The sequence below is a fragment of the Austrofundulus limnaeus genome, unplaced genomic scaffold (assembly GCF_001266775.1).
Source record: "Austrofundulus limnaeus strain Quisiro unplaced genomic scaffold, Austrofundulus_limnaeus-1.0 Scaffold0, whole genome shotgun sequence".
NCBI lineage: Eukaryota > Metazoa > Chordata > Actinopteri > Cyprinodontiformes > Rivulidae > Austrofundulus > Austrofundulus limnaeus.
In genome coordinates, this window is record NW_013952402.1 from 1,879,754 (window position 1) to 1,895,848 (window position 16,095).

The 16,095-nt window shown below is 37.3% G+C and overlaps 1 protein-coding gene across 2 annotated transcripts in view; it reads left to right on the forward strand.

The window, feature by feature from the left end:
• Nucleotides 1–13,465: 13,465 nt before the first annotated feature.
• Nucleotides 13,466–16,095, forward strand: part of agpat4 (1-acylglycerol-3-phosphate O-acyltransferase 4 (lysophosphatidic acid acyltransferase, delta)) — an 8,304-nt gene continuing 5,674 nt past the window's right edge. The window contains exons 1-2 of one of the 2 annotated variants that reach the window (XM_014009165.1): nucleotides 13,466–13,651; nucleotides 13,996–14,179. In XM_014009165.1, the coding sequence (XP_013864619.1) occupies nucleotides 14,002–14,179 (178 nt within the window). In that variant the 5' untranslated portion in view covers nucleotides 13,466–13,651; nucleotides 13,996–14,001. The remainder of the gene's footprint in view (nucleotides 13,652–13,995; nucleotides 14,180–16,095) is intronic. The other variant, XM_014009083.1, reaches the window with a different exon arrangement.

A 16,095-nucleotide genomic window follows, 5' to 3' on the forward strand; every position in this document is an offset into this window, starting at 1 on the left:
TGTTTCATATTTCATCCATGTTTTCAATTATTAGACTAAATTTGCCAATAAATAGTTTGAAAATATATATTTTGCAGCTTTTCCTTTTTAATGTTAATTTACGATATCGTCACCCAACACTTAATAATGGCCTTTATGTTGTCATAAAGTTCAGTAAACAGATGAAATGAAGCTGCTGCACACAGAGTTTCTGGGATCAGCTGACCTGCATCCAGAACCTGATTTGTATAACTGTGGGTCGAACAGCAGGGCAGGTCCCGAAGAAAACCAGTTAAGAAATTGAGAAGCTAAACGAGTTAAACTGTTTTTGAAGCGAACACAGCAGGATAAAGTATATGGACTTTGATGCGATCATCAGCCGGACATTGGGCCTCATGCAAGAACATGTTCATATTCTTCTCCTAAATTTCTCTTACTTTTGTTCGTACAAAGGGTTCGTACGAACATGTCACGTCAGATTCAACAAACTCTTCTATCTTCAGGAAAAGTGCGTAAATGAGCTGCGTAAATTCCACCTGTTCTATCCAGCTGCTCGTGCACGCGAGAGGAGATTAGCATAATTACCACCCCAAAAACACCATATAAGGCTATGTTTCCTGCCTCGGATACAAGGAAGTGTTCATTCATTCATGAAAATGACAGCGAAAACTAAAAAGAACTTTACGAGTTCAGAGATTGAAGTCCGTCTGTCAGAGATCCAGAAAAGAAAATCTGTCATTTTTAGCAGGTCAGCTGTGGAATAAAAAGAGCTGCTAAAAATATAAACAACTGTGTTAAATCATTTTCATTTATTCAGAAGCCGCAGCGCTGCGCACCGTGCAGTCTTAAAATACAGACATTCTGACAAATAAGTAACTGTTTGTAAKCTTACCTCAGCTTAGAAGGCAGAGGGTGTCGGTCTTTTCCGCTCAGATTCAGCTATCGGAGCATGAAGCTAATGTTTACTTACAATGCTAATGCTCTCTTACTCTCTGGCGCTCAAGAGGTAGAGGAGCCAAATGTCTGGCTCACTGCTGCCAACTAGTGGTAAGAGGCTGAACTACAACATAAAATGAACGACTGGCAGGAAAGTTGACATTTTAAACCTTAATAAAAAATCAATACAGGGTTTTAGAATATCGATACAGTATCGGGAAATGAAATATCACAATATTTCAGTGTATTGATATTTTCTTACACCCCTACTTGTATATAACTGAAACATCCAGCTCCCTCCAGTAAAAAGTCACGCATAGCAAGGCAAATTAACAGTGGTTGTTTACTCACTGGAGTCTGAGGAGGTGAAAAAAAAGTATTTTTCTTGTTAATTGTTGCGATGGAACAAGACTTGGACTTTAGTTGCATGTTGTGATAAATCCATCCAATGCATGTTGTGATAAATTTACCAACTGGCTTCTGCTCCCGTCCAAAGTGGATTGCTTTTTCAGTGACACGCAGAACCGGAAACTTCCGCTGCTCGTCCTCCGCAGCTCTGCAGCGAAACACGCCCACACAAGTGCGTCTCCCCAATAATGTTTCACCACCAGAGGGCGCYCTGCTAAGGCTGAAAAATCCAGAAGTCAGTCTGAAATGAGTGCTCATAACATGATGATTAGATTTTTAAAATGCTTTTTAACCTCAAAAAATGATGATTGTATAACCAAGATTGTACATAAATTAATATGGTAGGCCTAGTTCTTCTTCAGAAAATGGTTCAGTTTTAATCTAAAATGGTTCCAAGTTGCACCATAACTACTTTCCAGACATTGCCTCAGCATGATGCAGCCGCTGCCATGTTTTAATGTGAATTTCTTTTCAGTCAGATGATGAAAGGTGTTCGACTTGTCACACATGCACTATTTTCCTCCATCTCCAAGGAGACAGAGACCAAGTCTTAGCCACATGTTTAGTGAGTCTGACAAATAACATGACAAACTCAGACCTTGTTTGTAACTAGTTTGTTTATACGTTTTATTATTTCTGTTTTGTTTAAATAAATTCTACAGTCTTTTGCAAAGCATCAGGAAAAAAAATGGAACCATCGTAAATTTGTTTTCCACACAGCTTTGCCCCAGACCTGTTGAAATATCCCAGTCCGTGTTGTGATGTTTGGTTAGTGGAATAACACAGTCTGAGGGCTTTCGCAATACATTTTTATCCACTGATATCACAAAACAGACTGAACCCAGGTGGACTTGCTCAAACTATTCCTGTCTCCCATGAATGCCGTACACTGACCGCCTCATCCCAATTTGGAACTTCAAAGCAACGACGTTATGCAGATGCACACGATTCTGATCGTTTTATTTTATTGTGTTTTAGGAACATTTGTTCTTTCAGTTTAACTTTACCAATTGCAGTCAGTTACGTAAACTCCTATCATCATAAGATGTTATGTAACAACGTAGGAAACAGGAGGGTAAAACCTTTTTTCTATCCAATGAATCTTCTGAAGCCAACACATCACGATTTCCATCATTAAATGGAAAATAAATCCTGCTGTATGCAGTCTGGAGGAAACTGCAGTGTTATAGCAGCATATAGCTTTGAAACCAGCTTCCATATGATCAAACACACAAAACATTAGAAATACAAGTAATTCAACAACTTTTAATGGCTCTAGTAACAGTGCAAATTAATCAAAATAAATTAGCTGATTGACTTAAAAATTGTAATAATGCTGCAAAACATAAAAGATGTGTCCTGATGCATCTCAGTAATCCAGGTAGAAAAAATCAAAACGAAAAATAAACAAGTAGGTCCTCTGGATGGGTTCTTCTTTAGTGAAATGTTTCGTCTCTCCTCCAAGAGACTTCTTCAGTCTGATGAGTTTCAGGTGAACTCAGCCTTATAAGCACTGCCTCCACATGGACAAACAGGTTAGTCACATGCAAAAGAGGGCCATCGCCTAACAATAGGCTTGATTAGCTCTATTGTTCATAGAGGGTCATGTGCCCCATCACCTGACTTATTGGTTTGGATGCTTCGGCTGTGGTTATTTGGTGTTTTGTCTCTCTTTCCCTACTTAAAAGATGTGTTGGAAGAAATCTTCATAATGCATCTGTGTGGACGTATTTTATTAATAATGAGCATTTGGTTGTAAATTACACCATATAAAAAAACTAAAAAGTATTTTTAAGGAATGAGTATCAGCTGCTGCCTTGCATGCTCAAGTTTTYAAGAAAAATCGGTTGTCACTTTGGGTTTATGTTAGGGGTGATCGGCGACAACAAACTGCACCTCAATATCAGCAAAACTGGCAGGGTTATATTCATTTGTGTGGGAAAATGTGACAAAGTCAGAAAATTGTGCAAAATGTCCCGTTTTAAAAACAGATTTTCTGAGGCGTTTGAATAAATTTTCATGTGCACTTTGTTGATTTGCAGGTGTTTATTTTGTTGAAACACAGCAGAGTCACTGTGGACAGCCAAGACAGCAGGAGGAAAAACAGCAGCTGAGGGCCTCATCTGCTCCTCGTGAGTGAGACGACAATTCTGCAACTCCCCTCTTTTCCTTTTTTTTTTTTCTTAGCAGTGGAAACAAGTGATCACACCGTATCCATTTACATCTCTGATGGCTTTTTCAGCCTTGTTGCATGCTGCTGTAATGGAACATCCGCTCGTGAAAACACAAAGTGAGCTGCTTGAAGGTGTCAGCTAACCTGTCCTCTTTCAGTTTCATCCCAACTTTGTGTCATGTTTCAATGAAACATTTGCTTGAAAAAAAATTTTTTTTAATTAAAACCTAATTATTTTAGTGTTTTATTAACTGCAATTATAGGTGCATTTTTAAAATACATTGTTAAATATAGTCTCTGAGATTTGTATTTACTTAAGTTTTGACAAAAATGTACATTTACAAAACAATATTTAGGCTTTAATATTCAGAAAACATAAATTAATTTCTAATATATTGTTGAAAAAACAGGAATGTTTCAGATGTTTTTGTCAAATCGAATTAGTATAGCACTTTTCACAGCCAACAGCAACCAAAGTGCTGCACAACAGAATAAAAATACAATAGGATAAAACCAAGTAAACACTTCCGTAAGTAGAAAAGAATAGAAAAATATGTTAATAATAATAATAATAATAATAATAATAATAATAATAATAATAATAATAATAATAATAATAATAATAATAATAACAAATTAATAAACTGGCCTACTGCATGTGCTCTCTACAATTAAAAGCCAAAGCAAAAAGATAGGCTTTAAAAGACATTTAAAATCATCAAGTGATCTGGCAGACCTCACAGAGGGAGGAAGCTTGTTCCAAAGTTTAGAAGCTACGGCTGAGAAGGCTCTGTACCCCTTAGTCACCAGCAGAGTCCTGGGAACCACCAAGAGCATCTGATCTTCAGATCTCAGAGCTCTACCAGGATGGTAGCGKTGTATAACATCAGACAAGAAGGTGCCAAACCATTTAGACAATTAAAAACCAAACATAGAACTACAAAATCAATCCTAAAAGGAACAGGCAGCCAGTGAAGAGAGTGTAGGTAGTGTAAGGATAAAATGCTCACACCGTTTTGTCCCCATTAACAAACGCGCTGCTGAATTTTGCCAGCCTCTCCAATGCTCAGTTACCGATGCCGACCTATCATTAATCAGATCAATAGCTGGCCTAAGAATAGACATAGCCTCCTGCTACAAGGATGTAGCATCTGCTGGATTTCACAAGAGTCTTAATTTTGACCTTTATTGGCTCTGAATACACATCAAGCAGCTCATCAAGAATTCATGATATACCTGTACATCATGAATTCTTGATGAGCTGCGTATTTGACCTCACTTCAACTTACACTGTTTGAGCTGATTAAAGACAATTTACTGGAACAGAAAAAAGAAATGAGAAACGGTTGCATCTTTTGACCTAAAATTCTTACGTTAAGGATTACTTTCACACAGCATCCTGATCAAAAGACGATGGCTAAATGGCTATAAAAAAATTTGTTTTTTTTTTTTGTTTTTTTCTTTGCTTTTATGACATTTTCTTCCTAATGTTCTGACAAGGGTTTGCTGTCAGCATGCAGGATGACCATATTTGCAGAAATATGTTGGCCTTCAAATTGATCTCTGAAGACCATAATTTGTTGACTTAATCTCTCTGGTAAATACAGTTAAGTGTTTTATGAGAAAAACCAGACAAAACTCTCAGCCAGTCATCCAGTCTAAGGGTCGGTCTTGGGAATTTACCAAAAAGCCCCAAACATTAAGAAAAAGTTTTATTTATTTATGTATTTATTTGTATCCAGAATGTGAAATCTTTAGCTACTTTTTGACTTATTGGTACTTCTCTGCGGACATTATTACCATCTCAGTGTTTTGTACCCACAAGACATGTGAGAAACCTGTTAGGCAACAATGTTAATGGGAATCTCATAACAATAAACTTGAATGTTATGTCATCATCTCTCACTGGTTCCATGTATTTAGCTGCTTGGTTGTCTCACTTGGTTGTATTGAGCCACAGGATGCAGCTGTCTTCATTAGAAAAACTCTAAAATTCCTTTGTGGACTAGCTGTCCCCTGCCAAGAGACCACTGCCCAGTAACACAGTGTAAACACCAGCAGATGAAATCTGTATTCCTGCGCCAAGGCTGAATAAAAACGTGTTAGATCCATATCCAGAATGACATCAAAACTTTATCGCTTCTTGTAAAAATTCAAATCAAATCAGATGGAAATCCATCCATAAAATATGGAGTAATCCTGCATCAAAGTGAAACACAACAGGCCATACCCTCCTCAGACTCCATGATGTGAGTAAAAATGTGGTTTAATACGCACAAACGTTTTATATTCTTATTTACTGACAAAATGTGTTTCCTTTATTACATAAGACCACAGCTAGAAGCTACTTAACAAGTTGTAAACACATCTATTTATCCACTTTACTTATAGAGCATGTGTCAAAGTCAAGGTCCGTGGGCTAGATCCAGCCAGAGTTATAATCTTATCTGGTACACGAGAAAATATTTTATATATTAGGGTTTGTGGATACTCCTGATCCAAGATTGCACTGGAACAGTGAGATAATTTGTGGAGTTGAAACATGTTTGCAAGCTCAGGTACCGTCTGATGAGCACATCATCATCATCCTGGAAAACCCTGCATGGCTTTAGGAGGTCCAAAGGAAAACTGGACTGGAAACAGGGTCTTTCTCAGTGTTGAGGTCAAGAGTCTGTTCACTAATGTAAAGGCTTAAAACCTGTTTGCCTTGTGTGTAAAGCTGATGTGATTGCTGCAAAATAACACAAGCTTGAGCTATAAATTGAAGGCTAACTTTAAAGTGCCTGTGACATCACGTTTTGGTAATAAATTTTATTGTATTTTTGGAGAGATAACATCAATTAAATATCGCAAAAATAATTTTCATGCWGCTGAGATAAACAGACGTTAAGATATTGGCATGTGAAGTAACAGGAAGTGATGTCAAAGGGGAATGTCTGAAGGTGAACAGAGTATGCTACAGCAGCTAACAACAAATCTGATGCTTCTTTAGATTATTTTGAGTCACGATCAGAGAGAGATGAAGAAAAGTCAGAGTTCAAATAATATTGTTTTAATGAACAAAGACTACCACCTTTCTTAAACAGTTCCCCTTTGATGTCACTTCCTGTTTCACTTTGACTAAGCCCAGTTCAAAAGAAAATACYTCCTTTATGTGACAAAATGGGTAAAATTATGTGTATTATGCCAAGCTTCTTAAATATAAAGATGAAAGAGATGACAAAGATGTTTTCTTTGAATTTTTGTATTTGAAGTAGATGCATGTCACAGGAACTTTAAGAGAAAAGAATGCAAATCTTGTTCACAAAAGCAAAAATCTCATGGTTTGAGGCTGCCTTTAAAGCTTATTTATTTCAGCAGAAGAGATAAATCTGTACCATTATTTGCTGGAAGAAAGTCTGTTGAATTGAAAGATAACGTCACGTCGGGGTCACCAGCTGAAAGATAACGTGTTTAGTCACTTTGGTGTGAACCAGGAAATAAATACAGAATTAGACTTGAATGCTATATGCAATAAATAAAGGCATACAATACCAACAGTTGGACCAAAATACAGACCGTTTTYTTCAGTCGTGGTTTTGGTAAAGAATCAGGAAGTCAGCCCACATTTACACACATTCTTCCGAATCTGGCCCCACCTTAGAGCAGGACGTCACATCAGTTGGGCAGGCCTCCCTTTTCAATATCACCAAAAGGCACATTCTGTTTGAGTTGACKGTGACATAAGCCACTCAAAGCAGATTGCACATCAATTAAATCAGTTTAATTTTAGAAGTAGATAATTACGCAAATAGGTTATCCAAACATGGTCTAGTTTTTCTGGGTAAAAACAGTATGTGTAGTGCATTAAAAAATCTGTTATAAAGAGAATAAAATTTCCCTCAGTATGATGTGGAAAGTGTGTGACATTAAGTGTAAAGGAAACAAAAAGAAGGAAGGAGAAAACAACATTTCCATTTGCACAAGAAAGTTCTGTAGTTCACTGAACGCAACAGGAGAGAACGAAGCTGGTGAAAAGTGAAAAATGAGACATCAGTGAAACTTTGGACCAGCACAGAAGACTCTGTCCATGATTAATTGTTTATTTCCAGCAAAATGTTTCCTTTTTTCTTAGTTTTGATCCCCTCAAGTTAAAAAAACACTCCCTAACTAAAACAGTTACCAGATCACTTTTTTTTTCTCAGAAACATTACTTGTATTGGGATACACAGTCACTGCCTGTCATGACCAACGTCAAGAGTTCTGCCTGCAACCACATGTTGAATCCCCTTTTTCCTCCCTTTTTTCCAAGAGAAATAAAACTCCAAATCTGACATCTGTCACATGAAGCAGGAGTAAAAGTTGAAAAGGGGGTCATGTAACTGCACAACCATTCAGTATTTTCTTCTTATTCACCTTGGTAATGGCATTACATCAAATAAATTCACTCAGGCTTGTGCTTTTTGGCACGTGGTTCAGGTTTTAAGCGCAGGACCTTCAGAGCCGCGGAGCAGGTGTCTCCAAAAAACTCTCCCAGTGTTTCTCCGAATGTCGGATGTGTCTGTGGGGCCTGTAGTCACTTCGCCTGACGATTAGTGTTGCAAAGTCGAGTCCCAGATGAAAAAAGCATCAGGAACTCATTACGGACTTAGTGCACATAAACACAGAGTCACATAAAGTTTAGGGCCTGAGCCATGTTGTCACTTTCGGCTTTCGGCTTTTTTCCTATATGTCCAAAGTCCCAGTGCGTGCATTCAGAAAGTTTGAGTCATTTTTCTCTTTTTATGATGTTCCAGCATTGAATCATTCACAATTACCTGACCAGAACCTGAGTTCTTTACTGAAGCACATGTATTTTTTTTACTGTACTATACAACTTATTGGGTTTTCTATTCAAACTAATTAAAACTTTTGATTTAAATGAACTGAACTGATTTTAATGAAATTGTCAGGATGTAATCATTGGCTTCAGATCTACATTTGACATTGACTCACTAACTTTGCCAACACAAAAATAACTATAACTTACTCAAAGTTACAGATACTGAGTTGAGGTTTATGTGACCATAGCTGGGAAGCATTATACAGAACAGATAATGTGAGATGTGGCTATGGCYGTCATATTGAATTAACATTCTGTCACCAAACATGGTCAGCAAAATGCCTCAAMGTATGCTTTACTTTTGTTTAATTTTGTTCATCTAAGTCCAACTTAAGGCCTGCAGGCCCAATGTGGTCCGCCATGGCATTTTATGCYGCCCGTGAGAGCATCAYGTGTTTAAAGTGCCTGTGACYTGCATATTCTTCAAATACAAAAAYTCAYAGAAAACATCTTTATATTTAAGAAAGTTGGACTAATACACATGATTTAACCCATTTTGTCCCATAACTGGCATATTTTCTTTTGAACTTGGCTCAGTCAAAGTGAAACAGGAAGTGACATCAAAGGGGAACTCTTTAGCAAAGAAAACTCTCTGGTCTTTGTTTATTGAAACAATATATTTTGAACTCTGACTCTTCTTCATCTCTCTGATAGAGACTCAAAATAATCTTAAGAAACATCAGATTCTTCTCTATTGTCTGGGTTGTTGGCTGTTGTAGCAACGCTCTGTTCACATGCAGACATTCCCCTTTGACATCACTTCCTGTRACTTCACAGGCAAATATCTCAACAACTGTTCATCTCAGTGACATGAAATTTCTTTTGAAATATTTTKTCAYTYTRATCMTTCRAAAAATGCATTCATATGTATTACAAAATTTTGACGTCACAGGCACTTTAAGTCATAAAATAAGCATATACTGCTTACAAGCCAGCTTTGACCATAGACTACATTTCCCATAATGCATTTTTATTATTTTACCTGTGAAATGACAGCATCCTACCACTAGGGAGAGGTGAATAGTGTTCAAGCTGGTAGATCCTGCCAGCTTTATTTTTACCAGCTAATTTTTCTGTGGCCCAGTTGTACTAGGAAGTGGGAATTTACCACTTACCAAGTTGTAAAATTCAATTGGAAGACATCCTACAGRGGGAATTCCCTGTTGGAACTTGACAGAGTTCAGTTTACAAGATGCTACTGTCATACATGTCAAGTTGTTCAGATTYTAATTTACATGGATTTTCCCTCAATCTCAAAGATTTTTTTAGGTTTACGGATTTTTTAAAAGAACTCAGTTTCAAATTTATTTTATGTCTCACAGCCTGTTGGACGTTTAAAAAAAACCATCAAATAAGCTTCCAACCTGCTCTGCAGCTATTAATAAGTTCTCCCGTCCTCATTTCCTCCTACTTAATAATAGAGCTGCAGATTTTTTGCGAAAATTACAAAGTTTTGAAGCTCATTATGCAGGTAAACGTTTGAAGGGMTTGATGTTACGGTTGAGCTTAGCTGGTTTGAACCCCAGGATTGCAAGACTGAATGAGGGTGGCAAAAAAGGTTTATTAAAACAAAAACAAAGGTGCTGACGTGGCAGCAAACAAGAACAAGGTCTTTGGACAGGAACGTGAACATCAAACAGTAAACAGAGAACAAGGATCTGACAAAGACTGAGGACAAAGGACAGAATATAAAGGAAGAACTAATGAGGTAAAACAAGAAACACCTGGGGAAAAAACATGAGGATCAAGTGTGAGTGGGCGGGGCTAGAGCAAAGGCAGACAGGAGGAATAAAACAGGAGGAAAAGACAGAAAACGTAGACTAAATCATAAGCACAGACTCAAGTTGACATGTATGTACTCTTATTTTTACTTTTAGTAGCATTTCAGTATTATTTATTCTACATTTAGTCGGTACTTGAGGACATGCTATTGTTTCTATGCGCAAAATACCACACAGAGCTCATGTTGTGTGTTAGTAGGAATCAGCCATAGCAATGAGACATGGAATKGGATGTTTTGCATTTAGTCAAAGTTAAACAAAAAACGTCAAAGTTAATTATGACAAAGGGCCACTCCATGTGCCCCCTTGTTAAAAATGAGTTTGACACTRCGAATACAGCTTATGTCCAACTTCATTCTTTTCCTCCAGCTTTCAAKGTTTTCACCGCAACCTGCAAATCAGTTATCAAGTCGCAAACGCTTCATCTCGAATAAGTTCACACCAATACTCCGAGGAGCCCGGACAAATTCTCTCTCCCACTCAAAGTTCTCTGCATGAATACAGAGAAACATCACCAAAWCCCACCCTTTGCCCTTTAAAAGAAGTTTGCATGGACGGGCTGAACGAGTGTTAATTTGTCAAAGCCTGTCACAGTCAAATGACGCAGAATGGTTTTTAAATCACACTCGTGCAGCAATTTCAGTTAATCCTTGGCGCATTCTTTACGCGGCAGGTTCGTCCAAATCACCCCTGTGTTGCGGAGCCAAAAGTATAGCTCGTCCTGGCTGAAAGCTGCTCGCTTGGGTCCAGCTGTATCAACATGACGAGTGAAAAATGTCAGCTGCAGCCAAGGATTTTTTTTTTTTTGAACAAAATCATTTGGCTTACTGGATTACCTAAAAGCAAATAAATAAAGAGGCAGGCATCAGTGATTAGACGGTTGTTGGGAAGCCACAGGGTGACAGAAGGAGAATTTATCAAATCAAAGTGGACGTTTCAGAACTTAACTGTTTCCTTTTTTTCCTGCAGGTCAAACCAACATTTAGCCCACTGTATGAACTGTATATACAGTTTCACGAGATGCTGGAGTTAAACCCCACTTCTCTGATCATATGGATAGGATTTTTTAAAACTAAATCAGGATCCATGCTTGCACAAAATATCAGTCTTGCCCACATTTTCATATCCTTGAGGRCAGAGTTTAGCCATTGTCACTTCATTTCTTTTTCCTTGCGGACATTTTACCACAATTTTTTGATTCAAAAGCATGGAAAAAAAACTACAATTTCTTTTTCTTTTTTTATGCGTCATTTGATTTGCTTAAGGGTTTCTTTTATTAGGTTCGTATGGTGCGTTATTATTGTTATAATATCTTAGCTTGTTCCTTCGACTCAAACAAAGAGATAGTTTTAGTTTTACCTCAGAATGATGCAAATCCTATTCATTTGAACAACGAAAAGTTCTAAAGCCATATGTTTAGGGGTATTTTTTTCCCCTAAACGTGCCATTTACGTAAACACTTTGTTGGAAACGTGCAGTTTAGAGTGAACTTGTGATTCTTAACACAAAAATAATATACTGTAAGGCTGAGAAGAAAATATGCTGAAATTAAAATTATAACAAAACAATAGCTGTTCCAAATTTCYTGMTAATGCCATTAAATCTAAAMAATAATCTAAAGAAAGATAAAATCCCGTACCCTGTTTGATATACTGTACTTCTGGCTTTAACAGAACTTTAGTGTTTATTTTGGCTACTTTGTAAGGATAGGAATTTAAGACAATTATGGCATTTCTTTTTTTTTCTAGTGCAGAAATTCTGCTGCACTATATATAAAAAAGGAAAAAAACTAGTGCTACTCAAACAATACAGAACAAGAAGAGCTGTCCAAGCTTCTTTCACTGTATAGAAAGGCTAACAATCAGATTGAACATTGATCTGATYTGAGTAAAATAGTCATAACAATGTTATAATGTGACAGGGCCTTTATGACATCTCCAAATATTGTTTGGTCATAAATGGCATAAAGAAWAAAGCATTGTGGGACATGTAAAAACAGCTTAGATAGACTTCTCCACAAGTCATCAATGCAGAATAGTCCRAAGAACCATTACCCTCCATTCAGAAGTCTGAGTTATAAAGAAACTTGTCAATTATTGTTCGATTTGGCACAAAAATTACTTCCTTTATTTTTTGCTGACAAATCAGAAATGAGCGCATTAAGCAGAAGTTTCAGAATATGTAGCATTTATTTAAAGGCATGCAAACTGTTGAGTAAATCTGTACTTCCCTCTTGTGTTTGCAGGACGAAACTGCCTGAGTTTAAGTCAGAAGAAAATAGAAGATGTTCAAAGGCTGCTCAGTCTTAATCTTTCAAAGCACCATGTTTGATTTCTTGTTTATCTTATAACAAGCAATGTAGATTATATGTAATTATTTAAGTGATCAAGACTGTTTTGGGGGAAGAAAATGCACTGACAGAGGGTGCTGGGTAAATCATTTTTTTTTAAATAATATATTAGGGTTGCAATTTTAAGCTTTGGTCTAATGTCTGTTATTATGGAAACTCATTTCCACCTCTCTGATATTAAAAAAAAAAGGTTAGTGTAAAATGTGGAACACCAAACGTTTCCCAACTGGGAAATGAAACATGTTCAAATACAGAATAGAAATCCAGTTGCTATATATATATATATGATGTCCTGGATGACTGAAAATCTACACCAGAATACTGTACATCCTTATAGTTATAATTATGAAATACTATGTTAAAATTATGACTTACTATCTCATAATCTCAATTTAAAATCTGATTTGGGCCTATTTCATGATTCAGAGGATCTTTAAAAAAAACCTCAAGATAGCAATAATTTACCTTCCATATATTTTTGTGTTTATCAAAACTGTTTAATTTTTTTTAAAAAAATCTGGGAGTTTCACAAACATGAAGTTGGAAAGCTTGGCATTTTAACTTGGCATTGTGTGTACACAWCTATCACATTATATCGCCTAAACTTAAACTACATCACCCAGAAGTCTGTGGACAGCAGGACTCTTTTCCGGTGACCAAATCAACACAAAGAACAAAAAATAGAAAGAGGTCTTACTCTGTATAATTTTGGGAAAACGACAAAGCCAGCCAGAATTTCTCAATTAAAACAACAAACACATTAACATAAACTGAAATGATCATTTATAATAAATAGAAATAGCGAAAAAAAGAGTCTTATTAGAGGGTATTTTTCCAACAGTAAGTATATGTTACCGCGTTTACACTTGTCGTTTTTACGAACAAGCGATTCAGCMGTAGTGTGAATAAACGATCTTTGCAGCGTGACACACACTCAACACGTTCCACGCGTGGTTTTAAATGGGTGTGGCTCCTCCTTCTGCAGGAAAGTGTCCTGTGCTCACGGCGCGCGTTGAGTGAGCACAGTACACATGTATCATGTCATAAATCGAAAGAGGAAGAATCCGAAATTCAGGTGACATGGATTTGTAGGGACTGGAGAGAGTGGGTGAAGCTGAGGATCTCTGAGGAAGGATTTCTGGAGCTCATAAAACCAAATCAAGGTAAACACCGCATGTTTCACATGGAGCTGAGCCTCAGGTGTGTAACATATGCTTACCGAGAGTACTTTTATTTAGAATAAAAAAAAAACTAATAAAAAAACAGGTTTCGGTTTGAAATAGTTTGCCTTATAATTAAGCTGTTTGTACACAGCTCTGCTCAAAGGCTCCATTCATTAAAACAAACAAAGAAGAGTTCTCAAAGAGCCTCTTTATAGGCCTGGAAATCATCAGTCATGACAGTCTAAAACTTAAAAAAAAGTTGATGTTTAATATATCAGAAAATAAAAAAAGTTGAGGAGTGATGTGACACACAGGTTTTTTTTTTTTATTCTAATTTTTTTCAGGAAAATATGGGGCTCCTGCAGCTGCTGAAATCTCAGTTCCTGTGCCTCCTGATCATGAGCTACGTGTTCCTGGTGAGCGGCCTTGTTGTCAACCTGCTGCAGCTCTGCACTTTACCTTTGTGGCTGGTCAGCAAGCAGCTGGCTCGCAGGGTCAACATCCGACTGGGTTACTGCATCTCCAGCCGTGAGTACTGCTCCTTCTCTCTGGAGCACAGCTGATGTTTTGTTTCCATTTGCAGCTGGGAGGGAAGATATTTGTACTTTTAATACGTATCGTTGGAATAAAAAGAATTTCGCCAAAATCACCTTTTTTTATCTCTATTATTTTCTGTAATAATCAGACTACTGTGAGAATAACATCTTCTAATCTACGTTAAAGGTGATATGTCATACTTTTCAAGACTTCTTTTTCACTTTTAAATCATTCAGTTGGGGTCTATATAAAGTGGAACTGCAATTCTTCGGTCTGAATTCCTCCTTGTTGTAACTCCACAAGCCCCTTTTCACCCCTTTTCTCTCTCTAAATGCAAACAGGCACGTTAAACCKCGCCCACCCACCAGCTTCTAGAATGGTCCATTGTAGCTTGATGGCAAAGATTCAACTACATTTAGAAGTTATGTTGCAAATAATGTGACGTTATAGTTCAGAAAATACCATAGCAGGGGTGTCAAACTCCAGTCCTTGAGGGCCGCTATCCTGCATGTTTTAGAGGTTTTCCAGCTCCAACACACCTGATTCAGTGATTGAATTAACTCTTCAAATTGGGCAGAAGCCTGTTAATTACCCAGCGATCAAAATCTGGTGTGTTGGAGCAAGAAAACCTCTAAAACATGCAGGATAGCGGCCCTCGAGGACAGGAGTTTGACACCCCTGCCATAGAGAATAACTGAACAGGTTGAAAAATATGACCCAAACAGAATATAAAGATGTAAATGCAGCACCTGGCTAATCTGCTGCACCCTTGGAGACTCTTCAGTTCACAGCAAAATGCATTTAATGGCTAAAATGTGGATTTTTCATGAAGTCTCATTTAACAACCAAACTCCATCTTATATCAGATATTTTTGCTGTTTTGTTTTTTCCTAACATAGCACTTTGCTTTCACYCTCCGGGTTTACTCATGGTTCCTAGAGTTTCTGAAAGCAGAATAGGAGGCGGTGCTTTCAGCTATCAGGCTACAACTTCCAAATTCTGTGAGGTTGAAACTCAAGGGTTAACTCCAGGTTTAGCATTTTTTAAATAAATCCTATAGTTAGGGTTGGCTTGGGTAGGTAAGTAAGGTATCCCTTAGTTTTGCTGCTGGAGGACAAACTGACCACATTTGTTCTCTCTACTCTTCATGTTTCCACATTYCTGCTGTCACTCACTTAGTTATTGGCTTGTCTTTCCATAAAAACTGAGTCCTGGTCCAATCTGTCTATGTTTGGGTCTTTTTCTTGTCTTTTKTTTTCTTAAACCAGTGGTTCCCAAAGTTGGGGTCAGGACCCCTAAAAGTAAAATTAAGCCCATGTTTAACAGGGTTTTTAGCAAAGTTTGCTAACGTAAACTAGTAATATCTGAGTTCACAAGTTTCTGAAATGGTTATTTTGTGGTCCGGAAGCTGAAAAGTTTGAAAATCCCAGCTGGTCAAGGAAAATAACCGCCCATCCTGAGCCTGGTTCAGCTGGAGGGTTGGGGTTAGGATGGTACTTCCTGTTTATGGGGAGTATTTCCTTTCCACTGTCCATAAAGTGCATGCTGTAAATGTGGGATTGCACCCGAATYAAGTTATGACACAATCTCTAATAAGTGGAATTGGAAATCAATGTAACCGTGTGAAAGCTTCACAGCATTCACACCGTTGATCATTTTTTCTTCTGTACGTTTTTCGGCATCGAACTCGTTCCACAATTTTTGTGCTATTTCAACAAATCATATATCAAAACATTCAGCTCATTCATGTGAGGGGTGCTATGACTTTTGGTATTTCAACTTTCTATACTTTTTTTTAGCTATTTCACTTTTTTAGACACTTTTTTGCCATTGGAAATGAATGGAGCTGTTTTCAACATCCTTTAAAATCCTTTAAAATGTTTCTAAATCTTTACAGCACCTTACAC